This window comes from Arvicola amphibius, chromosome 3 (assembly GCF_903992535.2).
Source record: "Arvicola amphibius chromosome 3, mArvAmp1.2, whole genome shotgun sequence".
NCBI lineage: Eukaryota > Metazoa > Chordata > Mammalia > Rodentia > Cricetidae > Arvicola > Arvicola amphibius.
The window spans coordinates 165,889,971-165,908,643 of record NC_052049.1 but is presented as its reverse complement, the minus strand read 5'-3'; the positions used below and the strand labels follow the sequence as shown (position 1 = coordinate 165,908,643).

At 42.8% G+C, this 18,673-nt stretch overlaps 1 protein-coding gene across 1 annotated transcript; it reads right to left on the bottom strand.

Annotated features, from left to right (window-relative positions):
- Window positions 1–3,282: 3,282 nt before the first annotated feature.
- On the bottom strand, window positions 3,283–9,974 carry A4gnt (alpha-1,4-N-acetylglucosaminyltransferase). The gene is made up of 3 exons (XM_038321244.1): window positions 9,853–9,974; window positions 8,686–9,159; window positions 3,283–4,006 (listed from the first exon to the last, which is right to left on the bottom strand). Exons 2-3 carry the CDS (start codon window positions 9,094–9,096, stop codon window positions 3,398–3,400), a joined length of 1,020 nt encoding a protein of 339 aa, XP_038177172.1. The 5' UTR covers window positions 9,097–9,159; window positions 9,853–9,974; the 3' UTR covers window positions 3,283–3,397.
- Window positions 9,975–18,673: the final 8,699 nt, after the last annotated feature.

Below are 18,673 nucleotides of genomic sequence, written 5' to 3'. Positions count from 1 at the left end.
AGGCGTGTGCCACCACAGCCCAGCTCCAGATAAATTTCTTATGCAGATGGCAATCAATACAAAGACTCAAAGCAGGTCAAACTACCAAAAATAAGTGAGACTGTTGGATGTTCATTCCTAAATGTGACATATATATCCTAACTCCTTATCCCCAAGACTCAGGAAACATCACAGAAGAGAGGATGGAAAAGATTTTAAGAGGCAGAGGTCAGGGAAGACTGCTGGGAACTAACGTCTTCTGGACGGAACAGGGCCAAAGAACTCATGGGTCCACAGGAGCTGTAGTCGGTGATCCAAGATGGCACAAAATCAACCCAGTCAACCGCAAGAGAAGGAAGGGACTCATGAGGCCCTACCTTTCTCTGAGGAGCTATTATCAGTCGGTGGATGCTGAGACAGGGGAGTCAGCTTTCTTCAATGGTATGGCCTGTGGGAGGGTGCCCGTGTTTCAGTGGGTGGTATTCTACAGTCATATACAGACAGGCAGCACTAATTGGATATAATTTAAATGCATTATACTCATATGTGAAATTACGAAAGAATATTTTTAATTTAAATAGTACAATCAAAAAAGGACAGACTGAAAAATAGCAGCATAATAATAAAATATTAGTGTTCTAAACATAGAGTAGTTACAGATCAATAAAAATAGAAAAATATCCCAACATTTAAAAAAATGTTATTATATACTGCATAGGATAAGAAAATATAAATCCCATTAAACATAGGTAACAATCAACCTTTTCAAAATGAACAAAAAAAAATTGCATTGCTCTGTTTTCCTCAAGCCACTAGAAGTGTTTTAAATTCACCCTTTTCTACCTTACAGATGGTATTCCTTACAAGTTATTAATTTATTTTGCACACTTACTAATCAAAAACTCCTTTACTGCAAAACAAGGGACTCTCTAAACATCAAAGTATCATTATTGCCTAAAAAAAAAAAAAATAAATCCGTACAAGTAGAAATCAGCCTAAGGAATCTCGTGTGACATTACTGTTGACTATTTGGTCTCACTGGAAACCGTATATATGTTTGAGAAGTTCAGAGGGTTTTCACTTAACTCCCTCAAACGTCTGTCTTCAGGGCAGTTAGCTGGAAAGCATTCTTCAGAGACAGCAATAAGAGCTGACCTGCTCCTTCCCAACAGGGCTAACATGGAATTCTCATTTGCGAAACACTGAACACCAGGGTACACTGTCTCAGGGACACAAAGAGAGGGCATCATCGTGGGAAAGAGGGATGCACAACCTGACTGGTGAGTGAGATGTCAGAGACTACAGCAAATAATGGAATACATAAATCCAAGGCAGGACACAGGACTTGTGAAAGTTTTGGTTTGTTTGGTTTCTTTACATTGTGTGTGTGTGTGTGTGTGTGTGTGTGTGTGCACATGTACACCACAGCACACACATGTGGAGGTCAGAGGTCATCTTGCAGGAATTGGTTCTCCTTTCTACCACATGAGTTCGAAGGCTCATATTCGGGTCATCAGGTTTGGCAGCAAGCACCTTTGCCCAGTGAGCCATCTCCCCCAATTTTTAAATAAGACTATCAGAGCCCTGATTCTTGAAAAAGAAAATTTAAGAATAAAAGGCAACAGATGGATGTAGAGTTGCATAAGACATCATAATTTTGTGTTTGGAAAAAAAGTATAAATTTTTCCATAAAGCAAACAACCAGGAGGAAAATTCTAGAAAGCCTTGGCTGATAACTGCTTACAGAAAAAAAATCAATAATGTTAATTTTCATGCCTCTTGAGAGGCAGAAGTGAATTTATTTGTATCTTAATTGAAAAATAAAAATCACATGTGTTTATGGTATACAGCGTGATGCTTGGAGGAAGTCAGTTTTCATCTGAACCTAGGAAGAAGCAGATTTCAATGGCTCGAGCTCGTCATATGCTCTGAAGCAACAACTGTGATTGGGCAGATGCATGCATCGGAAAGCGACGGTGTGTGGAAGGAAGGCTGGGGATGGGAGGAGACGCTCCTGAGGACAAGCAGCCAGTAGTCAGGACATATGTGCTGAGACCAAGGCTTTCTGGTTCGCCCTCATCTTTGGCTCCTAAATTAGTGCTTGGTACCCAGGAAAACCGATCAGCATTTACTGACTTAATGGATTAGTGAACACGGCTGTAATTTACACGTGGGCTCCTGTGTTTTAAGCTCATTCTCCAGTGTGACAATGTGGAGGGGTGGTGGAACATTTGAGAAGAAGGGGGATGCAATGAACTCATGGGAGGGTTCCATCATCCGAAGGAATGAATGCACCTTTGATGGGATTGCAGTTAGTTCTTACAAAAAGAGGAAGCCTGCGCTGGCCATGGTGGCACACACCTGTGATCCCAGCCTTCTGAGGCTTAGGAGAAAGGACCGAGAGCTTGAGGCCCACCCAGGATAGACAGCAAGACCTCCCCCCTGACCACTCCCATAGGGGTGCGTGACAAGGGGACTGGTTCCTCCACTTTTCTGGCTTCCCAATTTACCATGTGACCTCTTCTCCATGTGTCCTGCCACTGTTATGCCTTCCTCCATGAGGGCTTCACTAGAGGCCAAACAGACAGAGTCATCTCAGTCAAGATTCCAACCTCCAAATCTAAGAGGTAAATAAATCTCTTTTCTTAATAAATTTACCACTTCCAGTATTTTGTTATAGCAGCAGAAAGTGGATTAATATAGACATCAAAGTCAAGGACTGGGTATGATGCCACATGCCTTTAATCCCAGCCCTCAGGAGGCAGAGGCAGGGAGATCTCTGAGTTGGATGCTATTCTGGTCTACATCGTGAGTTCTAGGACTGCATCAAGGGACCTTGTCTCAAAAATCAAATCAACAGCAACCATGTTCCTTTCATTCTGATGGGTGTTAAAATTAATCTCACAATATTAAATAAAACAGAACATAAACAGACCTATTAGCTACCCCACCAGCCTGTCTTGCAGCTACAGTCTAGCCAGGGAAATGCAAGGGTAAATGGTATTTTGTACTTATAAAGTACTTACATAAAGTCTTTATGAAATGCATTTTTTTCTTTCCTCCTTCTGCCATCCTAGTGTCTGGAATAACCAGATGATGGGCTGGAGGTTCAGCACCCACATGGAGCTTGGACTACAGACGCTAGGACACCAAACAGGAAGATTCAAGCCTAGGCTTCCCGTGGCCCCTGTTAAAATACCTGTCCTAAATTACCTGCCTTCACACTTGCTGTTCCACAAAGGATAAACAAACTTCTGTGTTTACAGCCACTTTTCTTTGGAAGTATGCTGTTGCCACCAGAGAAGGTTAATCCTGAAGATATGGATTCGCTCCTAGCCCTAGAGACGATGGAGACCTAGTGAGCGTGGGGCAGACCGGAAGTGTCGATTTCCCCATAGCAGCAGGAGCCCTCTATCTGTTAACCCGTACCCGGTTCCCTGGACACTGCCCCTTTTGTGCCTTGAATCAGAGCCCTGTAAGTTTTAGGACAGTGCTTTCGATAGAGATTCTCTGCCAGGGTGTTGCTTCCTCTAACCACAGTCCTGCCCTCTTGATTCATGTAGTTCCACAAATGCAGGGCATAGGAGTTGTTGAAGCTCGGCTCTGAATCCCACACTTGGTAGTAGAGCCTCCACTCGGGATAGGGGATAGGGTAAAATCTCTGGGGATGAAGGAAGGAGATATTCAGACACTTCAGGTCACCCAGCTCTTGGAAGTCTTGGAGTTTGCACCACACCTTCAACATCCTTGTCATCAATTTGGGACCTTGGTTGCCCCAAATGCCTGAGTTATAGTGCTCCACAAAGTTCTCCATGCAGGCCCACAGAAAGGGGTGGTGGGGGAGGAACCCAAACACCCCATTACTGGAGTGTTGGGAACCCTGGGCTGCCAAGAAGTTCTCCTCGGGGATGGGCCTGATGGAGATGACATCGGTGTCCATGTAGATGCCCCCGTATTTCCAGATGATAGCCAGGCGGGATGCATCCGAGCTGACATGGAGCCAGTGTTTCTCCTTACTGCTGTTGACCTATGGGAACAGGTACAAATGAGCCCGCAAGCAGTAAGAGTGGCTAGGAAGGACCATAACAAGGTAGAGTCCCCAAAATTTATTTGACTGCAAGCCAAACTGTATAAATTTCTCAACCTACCTTCACCCTCCAATTTCCCCTGAAGTAAAGAGTTTGCAGCAATTGGTATCGATGCAAAAAATTTTAGCAGCTATTGAAGTTTTCTTTCTTTTTTTTTTTTTTTTAATGGGTTTTCTTTCATCAAAGCAGTGGAAAGATAGAGGCAAAATTCAGCAGGAATTTCACAATGAACAGTGTGAGTCTATCTTCCATGCGGGTGACAATAACCACAAAGGTGAAGCTGTGAAGGATGGATCTTTTTAAGTCCTCAAAATGTTGAAGACTGCTATTTTTAAAAACAAATAAAAAATAAAACAAGCTAGGAAACTCGGAAAGAAAAATCAATACACTAGTTGAGAAAATGGGGGAAAGAGAAAGAATCTGCCCCTGCATGAACACGTGTCCTTGTTTGTTTGAAAGTTCCTTCAGTGAAGTTTGCTGAGGACCTATTTACTATGTACCAAGCACTGTGACGTTACTAAAAGCATCACAATGAACAAAAAGGAAAAATCCCCCCTGGGAGGAGATCGATAATAAACAAATACTGCATTTGGGTGTTGATAAGGATTATGAAAGGAATAAAAAGACCAGTGGGGGGGGACTATAAAGGGATGAGAGAGCGCACAATGTTACATTAGGTTCCAGCCGGAACTTGAATGTTGCAGATGGGTGCGCCTGCGCCGTGGAAACATCTGAAAGAAAGATCTAAACTGGAGCCGTCAGCAACTGCAAGGGCCCACAAGGCAGAAGCAGAGTGGAGGAAGGAGAGGGGCAGGCAATGAGAACAGAGCTCAGTACGGAAAAGAAAAAGATCATGTAGATGATATCTACATGGGACCAAGCTTTGAAATTATTTGGCAGGTTGAACAGAAAGGGGGGGTGGGGGGCTATAATCTGAATGGGTTTTCCAAGGGTCACTTTAGCTGAGATGCAGACAAGAGTCTGGGCCAACGATGGGAATGGATGGGGACAGAAGCAAAGAAGCAGGTTAGGCGCTCCTTGAGGTAATCCAGCCTTGGACGAGGGTGATAATCTGGTGGGAGTGAGAGAAGTGATCAGGGTTCATATTCCAGATAAAAACAGGTCAGCCTTCGCTGTTGGGTAGAATGATGGCTAAGTCGGTAGGAAAGAATCACTGTAAAGGCTAAAATACAAGCAAAACAGAAGAGGCACCCAGAGGAAGAAGAATAAATCCGTATAAATCATAGTGTTCCCCTTTGGCATGGTAAGATTTTGAATTAAAAAACCCAAATAAGTTTTTCAGTATTTAAGTATATCAAGTAAAGGATTAAACAAAGGCCTTTGGTTCTGATTTTTAAAAATGAGTTAAAATTCTACTATGAAGAACAAAGGCAAGCGAGCAAAAACTTTGTAAAAAAAAAAAAAAAACCCTCGCATTTTCTGGAAACCATCCATCATTTACAGTTGCGGAAACCTCAGAAAGAGTTCATAGCGGGCATCTATCAGTGATCATTCTGAGCACTAAAATCTGCACAGATCCTCGAGAAACTGAAAGATCAAGATGCTCTATCACTTGTCTTCAGGTACCAGCTGAATCTGAACCTGAGCCACCTGTCGTCATGCAAAAGAAACTATCAGTCTAACTTGGGAACTTAGGGGTTGTGACTGAACTGAGAGACATAGAGCATCAAAAGCCTTAGAAAAGCAGAAGAAGAACCCTGCCTGGATGTGAGCATTAGCCTTCCATCCGCCCGAGACTAGGTGAGTGGCAGGAGGACTGAGAACAATGCCCATGCTGATGCTGGATATCTTCGAGAGCTACAACTACCTATGGGATTCATATAGCAAACCCAGCAGTCCTTAGGAAATGATGGCACAATAGACGCTAACAGGTGCCCCCCCCCCCATTTATCTCCTGTGGAGGCCCAGCTGGGACAGAACCCTCATGACCCAGCTCCCTCAAGGGTATAACAGCATGAATGTTGTAACTACACACCCGGCATGAATGCTGTAACTGCACACCCTGGCACAGAACCCTACAGACCCAGCTGGAGCAGACACCTAAGGGCTATGCATCGCAGGGCCCACCTTACTCCTAAAAAAATCTAGGTCCATCATAAGACAACCCGAGCTTTGCTTCAAAGGATTTTGGTTCCAAGAAGTCGTTTATCCATTACACCGAAATAGAGTTCTACATAGGGCTGAAGTTTCCTTAGTTCAGAACCATAATGAGGCTTTAGTATTCCTCCCGAGTGATTCATCTGTGAGAAAAAGAGAGTTCGCAGCATCTCCCAAAATAACATGCTTTAATATTTCTTTTTCCAAGGTTTAGAGAAGAACAGTCTAGCCCAGGTATGGGAGAGGTTCAGCAGTTCTGGGGCATGGACTAGGCTGTCTGTCCCGTCTATTCCTGGCACCCACCTGCCTTCCTGGCCTGTTCCATATCCTGCTGCCCCTGGGACAGTGACACCTACTTTCCAGGAACCCTGCTGCTGACAACTGCCAAGACTAACATATGGACACTTAATACATTTGAATTGATCCACTTCCTCCTGGCCAGTTCCAATTTGATATTTCCGGGCTCTTAGAACAGATGGGACATTGGCATCTAAAAGTCACTGGAGATCAAAGTGATAACGATCTCAGAAACTTCCCTCAATCTCAGCCGCTGCCAACCTAATCGATAAGAAGTGTTCCCCTGGGGGGGGGGGTGTTACAGCTTACTGTAAAGTGATAGGAACTAGATTCAAGCCTGCCAACCACACACCAACACACCAGAACCCCGCTAATGAGGCAAGACAGGGCAGGGGAAGGAAGGGGCTTCTTCTCTTTTTATGAATAGGCTATTATTCCTTTTATGAATAGGCTAAATAATTACCGCCCCCAAGATATCAGGCCCTGATTCCTGGGAACCTATAAATATGGGGAGAGGATGTTTGCAGATGTGATAAAGTCAAGGATATTGAAACGGGGTGATGATCCTGGATCATGCTGTTGAGTCCTTGAAAAATATCACAGATGTCATTCAAAGAATGGGGTGGACAGAGGTGGACAGAGACTGTACCCACACAGAGGTAAAAGGGGATTTAAAGGAGGAGGCAGCAAGTAGATCGATGGGATACAAGCCAAGGAATGGCTTGGCCACCAGAAGCTGTTAAGGAAGCTGTGACTGTGGCTCCCAGAGCTGAGAGCCTAAACGTCTGTTGCTGAGGGTCACCAAGTCTGATCCCTGGCAAACTAACACAGCGATAGATGCAAAACCCTCGCTTTTGCTACTTGGCTCACAAAGCTTAAAGATCTGCTGACATTTGGCCCAGGGTGGATGAGAACTTAGATAGAACTTCATATGATAAGCAAATGTTATGACACCAACTTTTAAATTATTTGTTCTGAAAAAATAACTTTCTGCTGGGTGGTGGTGGCGCATGCCTGAAATCCCAACACTTGGGAGACAGAGGCAGGCAGATCTCTGTGAGTTCGAGGCCAGCCTGGTCTACAAAGCGAGTTCCAGGACAGCCAGAGCTGTTACACAGAGAAACCCTGTCTCAGAAAAACAAAAGTTAAAAAATTTTTGTTATAAAATCAATCTTTCTGAAAGTTACTTCTATTTCAATCATATTCAACCATCTGTTGTAATAACTGCTTGGTTTCTTTAGTTTATGTTTGCTTATTTGTTAGAAGGACTTGATTTGTCTTTGGTTTTCAGAATTTTGTGTTTTTTCAGACAAAGTCTCAAATAGCCCAGACTGGCCTACAAGTTGCTATGAAGCCAAAGATGACTTTAAATTCCTGATTTCCCTACCTCTACCTCCCACGTAGTAGGATTACTGGTGTATGCCCCATGAAGGCTTCCTCCTTTCTTTTTAATGCTAGAGATGGTTGCATAGCTGAAATCATTATAATTGCATCATAATGGAGAGGACACTTTCATTCTATGCTGTTTTATACTTCCCATAAGAAGTCAGTTAAAACCAAAAAGGAAAAGCTCAGTGAAGCCCTATTTAATGGAACCCTTGAGTAACCGCAGGCTAATTCTCTTAAACACTACCCAACTGCGTATCTTCTGTGGGACCAATATTACACTGAAATATTATTTCCTTATTACGACATACTGCTAAGAGGAGGATTATTGGATTCCTAGGAGTTCTGGGGGCTTCTCGATCATTTTTCGCTATAATCCAATCTCATGGAGCAGCAGCATGCCACTGAGACTTGCTGAATTCTCAACCTACATCATTTCATCTTAAATATTGCTTAGTTTCCACCTCTGGTGTTGAAAAGGTTTAACATAGATGGGCTTTAAAATATAGGGAAAAATAAGTGCTCCATGTACCTAGAAAAGATAAAAAAAAAATTTATTTAGTTAAGAAGAGCCTCCAAAATACCGACGAGACTCAAAGAAATAAGACTGGATGCAAAGGAAACCAGCCCAATCACTTAACCCATGTGTCTCCCATTTACCTGAATCAGAAGTCCAACCTATTAGTCTGAGGGCTAGATCTGATTCTTTCCTGAGCCCTTGTCCTCGGGTTGCCTGTCTACAGTGAGTGTATTGGACCCATTTTCTTGCTGGTTCTGTTTCTCCCTTTCAACACAGACTCTCTCAATGCACACTTACTTTGGTGTACCATGAAAACAAGGGTGTGTCTTCAAACAATTTTTTCATGTCCAAAGGGACAAAGAAAACATTGTCTATGGCTGAGAGCAGGGAGAAGGCTGGGTAGCTGGCGTTAGGGGTCAGCTGTGTGGCATTGCTGAGCTTTTTCATAAAGAAGATGATCGGCTGCTCCGGGTAGATTTTGGCAGCAGACTCCACAGCACAGGTGACCAGTGGAGGTGGCTCCACTCTTTCAGACGTCTCTATGAACACGATGCTTCGTCCACTGCGCAAGAGGCCATCCGGCCCCTGTGGAGATGTGAAGAGAGGCAGGCAGGCAAAGAAGCATTGAGACCTCAGGGTGAGTTGGTAGAGCAGGCCACAGGCAAACATCAGGACCAGTGACAGGGAGAGATGGAGTTCCTTCAGCATGTCCTCCAGCTCTCCCGGCCTCTCCTTAAGCAACGCAGTTCATCAGAATTCACCCTGGTGATCCTAATAGAGATAGCATGCAAGAAAATGAAGAAGAATATCACTTATTGATAAGATGAAAGACGTCTCAAGTGAAATATAATCAAGTCAAGCCTGGCAATATTATAAAAAATTCATCTTAGATTTAGATTTATATAGGAAGACAATTTAATATATATACTATTAGTGTACAAAGTGTCTTAACTTTGTACACTAATAGTATATATATTAAAGAAAGGAAAGCAATCATCATTTTTACCAATCAATATTATTCTTACAAGTCTAACCAAGTCAATGAAACAAAAGAAAAAACACACTAATATAAATATTAGAAGAGGCCAAAGTATCACCAGTCTCCCAAGCTATGATAGCACAGATAGAGGAAAAATTGACTATAATGTGTTCAAAAATTAACAGAATTCAGAAGAAAATTAACCAAAGCTCTAAACTGAAAGTTAGAGGGTTACATTGTGAACCTAGTTCACCAGCACTGGAGCTGTGACTCAAGCCTGAATCACTTACCACCAAAGGCCAGGCTCCAGTTGCCACCACAGTGGCTCCCTCCCTGCAGAAGGCAGCTTGAACTCAAGCTGACTCCAAGACAGCAGGGATCTCGATTCCTAAAAAGCCCTTTTTTTTTTTTTTTTTTTTTTTTTTTTTTGCCTTCTATGTAACTCTGTCAGAAAACTCAAATCCAGGAGCCCAGAACTCACTTACCAGTCAGAGACTCGCAGGTCACCAGTCCTTGAGGTCTTAGAAGTGAGGACACATTTTTCCTGTATACGTTCTGATAACTCCCTGCCCAATCTTCTAATTCAACCACACAGAGGAAAGTAAACCATTGGTACAAGATTAAGAGCAAACCTAAGAACTCCCCTAGGAAGCTCCTCCCTTCGCTAAGCTCCTCCCCCTCCCCCTGAAAGTAGGTGTGTGGGGATAATAGGAGCTCACAGGACTTTTCAGATGTCCCACACACTTGGCAAGCCTGCTTCAAGAGGATCCTCTCAGGGGGAGGAAGCTAGATGACAGCATGATGCTGGCGCCATCATGCACCTGCGCAGGTTAGATTGAACCGAACTCATGGGCAGAGTCTTGGGAGAGGTTCTTTACCAGACAGCGTGTAAACTTTGTGATAATGATTAAATGACAATGGTTTGATGAAAAGAAGAGAAATCCTGTTTGCACCATCAAAGCAGAGGACAAACTCCAGGATCCCAAAGGCCCCAGGGATGTACTATGAGAACGGATCCCCAGGTGTCAGCTACAATGGCTGCAGGAGGGGTCTTTTTTGCCTTGAGGTACCATTGTGGGCTAGGAGTCGGCTAAGGTGGGTTTCCCCAAGGGATCTTCACCCTCCATGGTTGAGCTGCAAGGCCCCTAATGTGGGCATTCACCAAGCCTCTTCAAAGCTGTTCTTTGGACAGGCAGTGGTAGCCTTTAATCCCAGCATTCAGGAGGTAGAGTTCAAGGCCCACCTGGTCTACAAACAGAGCACATTCCAGGACATCCAGGACAGTCAGTGATACACAAAGAAACCCTGTCTCAGAAAAACCAAAAGAAAGGTAGGAAAGAAGGAAGGGAGGGAGGGAAGAAGGATGTGTGTGTGTGTGTGTGTGTGTGTGTGAGAGAGAGAGAGAGAGAGAGAGAGAGAGAGAGAGAGAGAGAGAGGAAAATGTTCTCTGCTCAGAGAATCACCTGTCCTCAGCCCAGAGCTTCCTCTTAGGCAAAAATAGGTTCCCCTAGATGCTGTAGTATAATCAGGTATGCTACTGGACAAACTGTGGATCCAGTCCTACATTAAGGGAACTGGAGCTGTCCCATTTCTTGATATCTCTGGGTGGCGTGGGAAGTCCTTCTATCTATGTGTTGCTTTTATTGGTTAATGAATAAATCTATTTCGGCCACTGGCTTAGCAAAATAAAGCAAGGGAGGAAAACTAAACTGAATGCTGAGAGAAAGAAGGTAGAGTCAGAAGCTGGGCAGTGGTGGCACATGCCTTTAATCCCAGCGCTTGGGAGGCAGAGGCAGACAGATCTCTGTGAGTTTGAGACCAACCTGGTCTACAAGAGCTAGTTCCAGGACAGGCTCCAAAGCTACAGTAAGAGCCTCGTGGTAAAATATAAAATAATAGAAATGGGTTAATTTAAGATGTAAGAGTTAGCCAGTAAGAAGCTAGAGCTAATAAGTCAAGCAGTGATTCAATTAATATAGTTTCTGTGTGATTATTTTGGGGCTGGGCAGACGGGAATGAATGAACATCTCCCACCAACAACATCTGGGTTTCTTTGTCTGAGCATCCCCAGAGCTAGCTCTTTGTTCTCCATGTGGTCCTCCTTAAGGAACTGGATTTCTTCTGTGGACCTGGTTAACTCTGGGCTCAAGGCAATCTGGCATCTTTTGAGAGTTCTTGAAGTTGAATAGATGTGGGTGTTCTTTCATACCCACGGGAGGAAAGATTAGTGGTCCTGCTGCCTGCTTGAGCCTAACTAGAGAAATGGCCTTGCGGAAGTGTTAGATTTCTTGTTCCTAGCTGGGACTAACTGCTCGTACATTGACGTAAACAAATGAGCTAGTGGTCAAGGCAGAAAACACTGATGTAGTTCGTGGTCTTTTCAGTGGGGCGTGGGTGTGAGTTTGAGTGGGGCGATGGACTTTCAAGCGTCACAAGTAGGTCTCGCTGATTGAGCAGCAGGTAGAGCACCGCCTGCATCTGTCGCGGGCCAAGAGCACCAGGACAAGAACTAGGACCCCAAGAAGTGCAGAAAATAGCCTGCTTCAGGCTCGCCGTGGCTAAGGAAGCAACTCTGGCTTCCCACCAGGGGGAAGAGGAAAGACAAGGTCCATGAAGATGGAGTTGGGCAGAGTGGTGCCCACCTGCGATTCCAGCACTGGAGGGGCTGAGGCAGGAGGATCGGGATCGGGAGTTCAGAGTCATCCTCAGGCATATAGCAAGTTCGAGACCAGTCTGAGATATATGCAATCCTGCTTTCAAAATGAAGCAAAAATTAATGTAGATGGTATTTGGACTCCTTGATAAGAGCATAAAGCTGCTTGCTCACCTGGGTAATTATTTTTAAATTTATGAATAAAATTTTTAGCCCAGTGAAACTTTAAGGAGAAAATCCTCACCCTACGTGAGGATTTTCCAAAAAGCAAATCACAGGTCTCCAGGAATGTTTAGGGTCACAGCTTGATGGCCTTCCCTGGTCTTCCTCAATCATCTGAATCACTCCACATGGAACTTCCAAGGGTATGTAGACATCCTTTCTGGAGAGACCAATATGACTTCTTCCTTCTACTACACCTAGCCGGTTTCTCTCTAGTCAGGAGACTCCATGGACCTCCAGCATCCACAAAGATAAATTTCAGGAAACTATCCACGGAGCTATAATTTACATTGAACCTGGATGTCCCCCTACTTATCATTCCCACCACAAGAAAAGTTATTGCTCTTGACACTAGCCCCAAACTTCACAAGCAATCCCTAGAAACATCTAATTGGATTTCATTTTATCTGGTAGCCAGTAAATCCTATGGAGAGAGAGAGAGAGAGAAAGAGAGAGAGAGAGAGAGAGAGAGAGAGAGAGAGAGAGAGAGAGAGAGAGAGAGGATGTGTGTAGATGTCTTTCCAGGGACAGTTGTTCCCTCAGCAATGGTGTAATGACTGGGCTCCTGTATATTCATAGAGATGAACAGAGAGCTGCTGGCCTCTGTGCAGCAGGTCCATTGGAATATCCTGCTGAGAGTCACATATGGATCTGGGTAGCATCTGCTTTCTTAGGAACATCTATTTTCTTAGGAACACCTATTTTACACAAAAGAATTCTTTCTCCACTAGAGTACAAGCCAAATCCAACAGACTATGAAGCCCAGGTAACAGTCTTGGTTGATGAAGTGTTGAGAGATATAGATTTACCAATATACCAATTAAATAAACAAGATGGGAAAATAAATTCTGAATACAGTGCTATTTCTACTTCTATTTATGAGGTTGTTTCTTGGATGTTGGGGCTTTTGGGGTGGGGCAAAGCAGAGAGAAAAACCATGGAATCAGAAGGGAGCTTTTTCAATCCTTTGTGCCTAGGCATACCCTTTGATAATGTCAGTTAGAAATAGTTCAGGATTTGGAGCAAAGCACTCTCTTGCATAAAGGACCCACTGTATCAGGCCAGGAAAGTTAGAAGGATATTTAACAGTAAATGTTTATTGACTTGAATTGAACCTAAAAAGTACACTTAGCCTTTCTGTAGCTTCTTTGAACTTGGGTTTATTGTGAAAAGGAAATACTCAAACCAGTAGCACTCGGCCTATTTGCTTTGGCCTTTACTGCCACAGTTCCGGTTTTTAATATATTTGTCAGGCAAGTAGGACTGATAAACTTGTTAAAACATTCAGCTACAAGCAGCCCAAGACAAATTATCCAAGTTGATAGCTTGTCCACGCGGCCAATTTCTTTCCTCAAGCAAACAACGCCCCAAAAGGGCTTTGATTGGCTAGATGTAAATAGATGGGCTAGCCACGGGCCTCTTCTCACCGTAGAGGGGCAAGCAACCAGTATAGTTCTTGGGAACCCATGAACAAATAATAAAAGAAGTAGCGCACACTTAAAAGTTATGATAGCATTAAACCCTGAAAATATCATTTTAAACTAGAAGTCAGTGATTTAATGCCATCATACCTTGCAATGCATTGTAAACTATCTTAGACTCCCAGGAAAGTGGTCCTAATCTTTCTTTTTTGTTTGGTCATACCTAAATCAAACATTGCCCCTATGTACAAAGCCTCGCACAGCTATTAAGCGTGTTTCTTGGTTTGTTTTACTATGATAATACACGTGATTCCCCCCTGCCTTTAACATTTATCTGCAGATAAAGACAACTTCTGGGAAATAGGGTAAAATAAATGTTCTTGGTGAGCCACTCACATCCACCAACGCTTTCTAAGGCTGTGTGGCCGAGCCCGCCGATCCAGAGTTCAATTCCGTCTTCCACAAGGGAAATGGTGACGTCTTAGACCTACCCATGCCATCCACGTCGCACAGAACTGTCTGAGGGACTGAGCGTATCTCAATACAACGAACAGAAACTGTTACAGGCGACTCTTATGTCATACCTTCACCCCAAATTTACCTAATCTCATGTAATGTATTTGGAGATCAAACTTTCAGATTAAATCAAAGATTCAGATTAAATCTCCCTCTTTTTGGCAAAAGGAATGAGATAACTTTCTTTGGAGTGGAATAATTATGCAAATTAAAGGAGAGCTGTATTGTGAATGCTGACAGCAGGCACAAGTTCCAGGGTATAAACCAGATTAAGACCTTTGTAAGGAGACCAATCTCTATCGCTCTTCCTTTCTTTCTGTCCTTCTCCCTCCCCCTCCCTCCCTGCCTCCCTCCACCTCCCTCCCTGCCTCCCTCCCCCTCCCTCCCTTCATCCCCCTCCCTCTCTCCCTCTCTCCTTCCCTTTCCCTCCCTCCTCCCTCCCCCCCCCTCTCATTCCAAGGTAAAAAACAAATGTCTTCTGTTTAAGCCACCCAGTGTGTGGAATTTTGTTGTTGCAGACTGAGCCATGTCAGAAATGCCATGGTAAACTTCTACATGTTTCATGACAATCTGGTTTTTAGCTCTAGAGGATGTTAAAACTGCTCTTAAGAATTAAGCCTTGAGACCAGTAAGATAGCGCAGTGGGTAAGGCCCTGGCTTCAAACCTGGTATGTACGGTTCAGTTCCTGGAATACACATTCCTTCCCGCTGCTGTTATGTAAAGCAGCTTCACCTCCACCTGCTGATGGAGATTAATAACTCCCAATGGTATAACATCTCTTAACTACTCTGGTCCCCGAACACAGGATGCCCAACATGTCCTGCAGATGCCTGTGAAACGGCAAGACTTCTCTCTGTTTGGGACTAGAAACTAACACTGATGATCTCAGAGCTTCATTGACAATAAGCACAAAGTTCCCACTAGGCCATTAGAAGTGACAGTCAGTAGGACAGCTTTTAGTTCCTTGCTTGCTGGATCCTTCCTATTAATAACAGAACACCATATGCAGACGTCTGAATTGACACTAATGTACTGCATCCCGAATGATGGCATCCCTTTTTTTTTTTTTTTTTTTTTTTTTTTGGTGTTTTTCGCTAAGCCAGTACAGCAGCTGTCAGACCACTCCAGAAAGTCTCCTCCGTTTGATGTATTTTCCACAAGAACCAGTGGACTCCACTGTTACCATCCACGGTAAGTTAATGGGTAAATGCTATGGCCTGTGAGATTCCATGCTTATGAATCAAACATTCCACAAGCTTTAGATGATGTTGCCTTTGAGGTTTTGCAGACTTGGAAATTGCATTCTTCTGAAGATGAGCCATTAGCGTTTCCAATATATGATGCTTTATTTTATGTACCAACCTAACTGGGCTAAGAGGTGCTCTGAGAGCTGGTACACATCATTTATGTTTGTTTCTTGGGGGTGTTTCCAGCAGTAATTAACATTGTAATCGGGAGACTGAGTAAAGATGTACTTCCTGGGTAAAACAAAAGGCTGAAGAGTGAATCTGCCCTTCTGCCCACCCCCTGCCTTTTTAAAACAGTGGCTAAGACATCCATGTTCTTCTGCCACCGGACGTCAAAACATCTGGTTCTTGGATGCTCAGACTCAGAAATTCCAGCCTACTCTAGTGTCCCCCACTCAAAATTCTTGGGCCATTTTACTTACATTGAATTGCATACAAGTATTCTTTGTTTTCTAGCTTGCAGACAGCAAGTTGTGGATTTCTTGATTCCCACCCATGCCTGAGAGACTCTCTTCTTATCTATCATCTGGCTAGCTAGCTATCATTTACCTACCTTCAATTATATGCCTGTCTGTCTGTCTACCATTACCTACCCACCCACATGCCTGTCAACCATTGAACCTATTCCTCAGAAGAACATATAACCAACAGACGAGACCTAAAGCAGCTGACCAACCTTGACTCTTAGTTAGCAGTTGGTTTTCTCAATAAATATTTCCATACCAAGGTTTTTGTATTGATCTCTGCCTCTGACAATTTGGACAGTCAGAGGCAGAAGAAGTGAGATTGTGCTTAGCTGTTGGGCCATTGAGTTCATACCTGGTCTCAGTATTTGCCCTGATAGCTATTCCGTTCAGTTTGCTTATCACACCAGTTCTGGGTGGTGACGATGGCTATGCCACCAGCAGTACGTCAGTGTTTCTGTGAGCTGTCTTACCAGTTCCAGTTTTCATTTCTCTAATAAGTGGTGAGTATAAGCATCTCCTCACCTGCAAGCTAATAGTCTTTCTTCTTTTGTGTGCTTTTTCTTGCATTTAGCTTATTTTTCTATTGGATTCTCTGTCTTTGTAATTGTGAGACTATACTTTCTTATAGACTCTGCATGCCCCATGTAATTTTTAAGAATTTCAACGATCTTGTACCAATATGCCATCTGGATAAATACAACTTTGGTTGCGCATTTATCATACATTCTTATTTTAATGTAATAAATATGAGTCTTTTTTTGAGGATTTGTGCTTTGGGCATCTTTCTGAAAAAGAACATCATTCCTCCATTTTCCCTTGTCTGTCTTTCTTTCTTTCTTTCTTTCTTTCTTTCTTTCTTTCTTCCTTTCTTTCTTTCTTTCTTCCTTTCTTCCTTCCTTCCTTCCTTTTTAACCATTTCTTAGTTCACATTATGTTTATCCCTTCATCTGTCATCTTCATGGTCATTCCCTTGACCCAAGGAATAATTGTCCCAGGAAATATGGAGGTAGGCACAGGAATGCAAACAAGAAAATCATTAACTGCTTGAATAAATACACACATATTTTTGTTTTTGTTTTTGTTTTGTTTTAGCTTAAAAGAGGTTTATTTTGATATTTAGTTATTTATTTTTTTTTTTAGACAGGGTTCCTATGTTTAACCCTGGCTCTACTGGAACTCCCTCTGTAGACCAGACTGGCCTCAAATTCAGAGGTCTGCTTGCCTCTGCCTTACAAGTCCTGGGAAGTTTATTTTTAAATAAAGTTTACATCTTTATTTTACAGATGAAATCCCCACCCCTTTAAAAAAAAACTGGTTTTATACATATGTTTGTTGTTGTTTTGAGACACGGATTTTTTTTTAAAATAAAGACCTTGCTGTCCTGGAACTCGCTATGTGGACCAGGCTGGCCTAGAACCCACAGAGATCATCCCCCTGCCTCTGCATCCTGAATGCAGGGATTAAAGGTGTGCACCCCCACACTTATCATATACATTAGTTCTTAACCTTCACTCTAAGAAGAGTGTACACACACACACACACACACACACACACACACACACAATTGCTTGTCTCATCACCTTGCAACACTTTCAAACATAGGTATAATCCATTTTTAAAAGCACACATTTGGGGACTAGAGAGATGGCTCAGCAATTAAGAGCACTGCCTTCTCTTCCAGAGGTCCTGAGTTCAATTCCCAGCAACCACATGGCGGCTCACAACCATCTGTAATGAGGTCTGGTGTCCTCTTCTGCCCCCACAGGCATACATGCAGAAAGAACCCTAAATACTTAATAAATAAATAAATCTTTTTTAAGTACATCTTTGGATCCTGGCATGGTGATACACACCTTTAATTCCAGCACTTGGGGTAGGTGGGATGGGGGAGGTGGATCTTCAAGTTAGAGGCCAGACTAAACTACATATTAAATTCCAGGAAAGCTAGGAATACATGGAGATAATCTGAAAAAGAAAAGAAAAAGTGTTTCCTGTTCTTCTAAGAGGACCTGAGTTTATTTTTAAAGCCTCTAAAAACACTACAATATAATCTACTACTTAAATACAATCAAAAACAATATAATGTAGTGTTTATAACACATATAAAGGTAAAATATGCTGGGTGAGGTGGTGTATGCCTGTGGTCTCAGCACTGGGGAGCCTGAAGCAGGCATACAGGGAGTTTGAGGCCAACCTGGGTTACATAGCAAGACACTGTATCAAAGAAAAATAAAAAGGATAATGTATGATTAAGCTAAATAAGGTCTCACAGGGTAACAATAGAGACGTACTACTGGAACTTCTTGTACTATGTGTACTATGTGGGAAGTTTTATTATCTGGAAAAAAGCCATACAATTATAATTTAAGGAGATACACTTCAATCCCAAAAGAATGCACTGAGACCACATAACAGAGCTCATAGCCAGAGAAGGGTGTGAAAGATAAATAATAAGAAAATTTTGGGGGCTGGAGAGATGGCTCAGAGGTTAAGAGCATTGCATGCTTTTCCAAAGGTCCTGAGTTCAATTCCCAGCAACCACATGGTGGCTCACATCCATCTGTAATGAGGTCTGGTGCCCTCTTCTGGCCTGCAGGCATATACACAGATAGAATATTGTATACATAATAAATAAATAAATAAATAAATAAATAAATAAATAAATAAATAAATATTTAAAAAAAAAAAAAAAAAGAAAATTTTAATTTTCAAAAGAGCCAGAAAAGGAAGAGATGGAAAATAACAATAAATCTAAAAGAAATTAGGGGTTATATTAGTT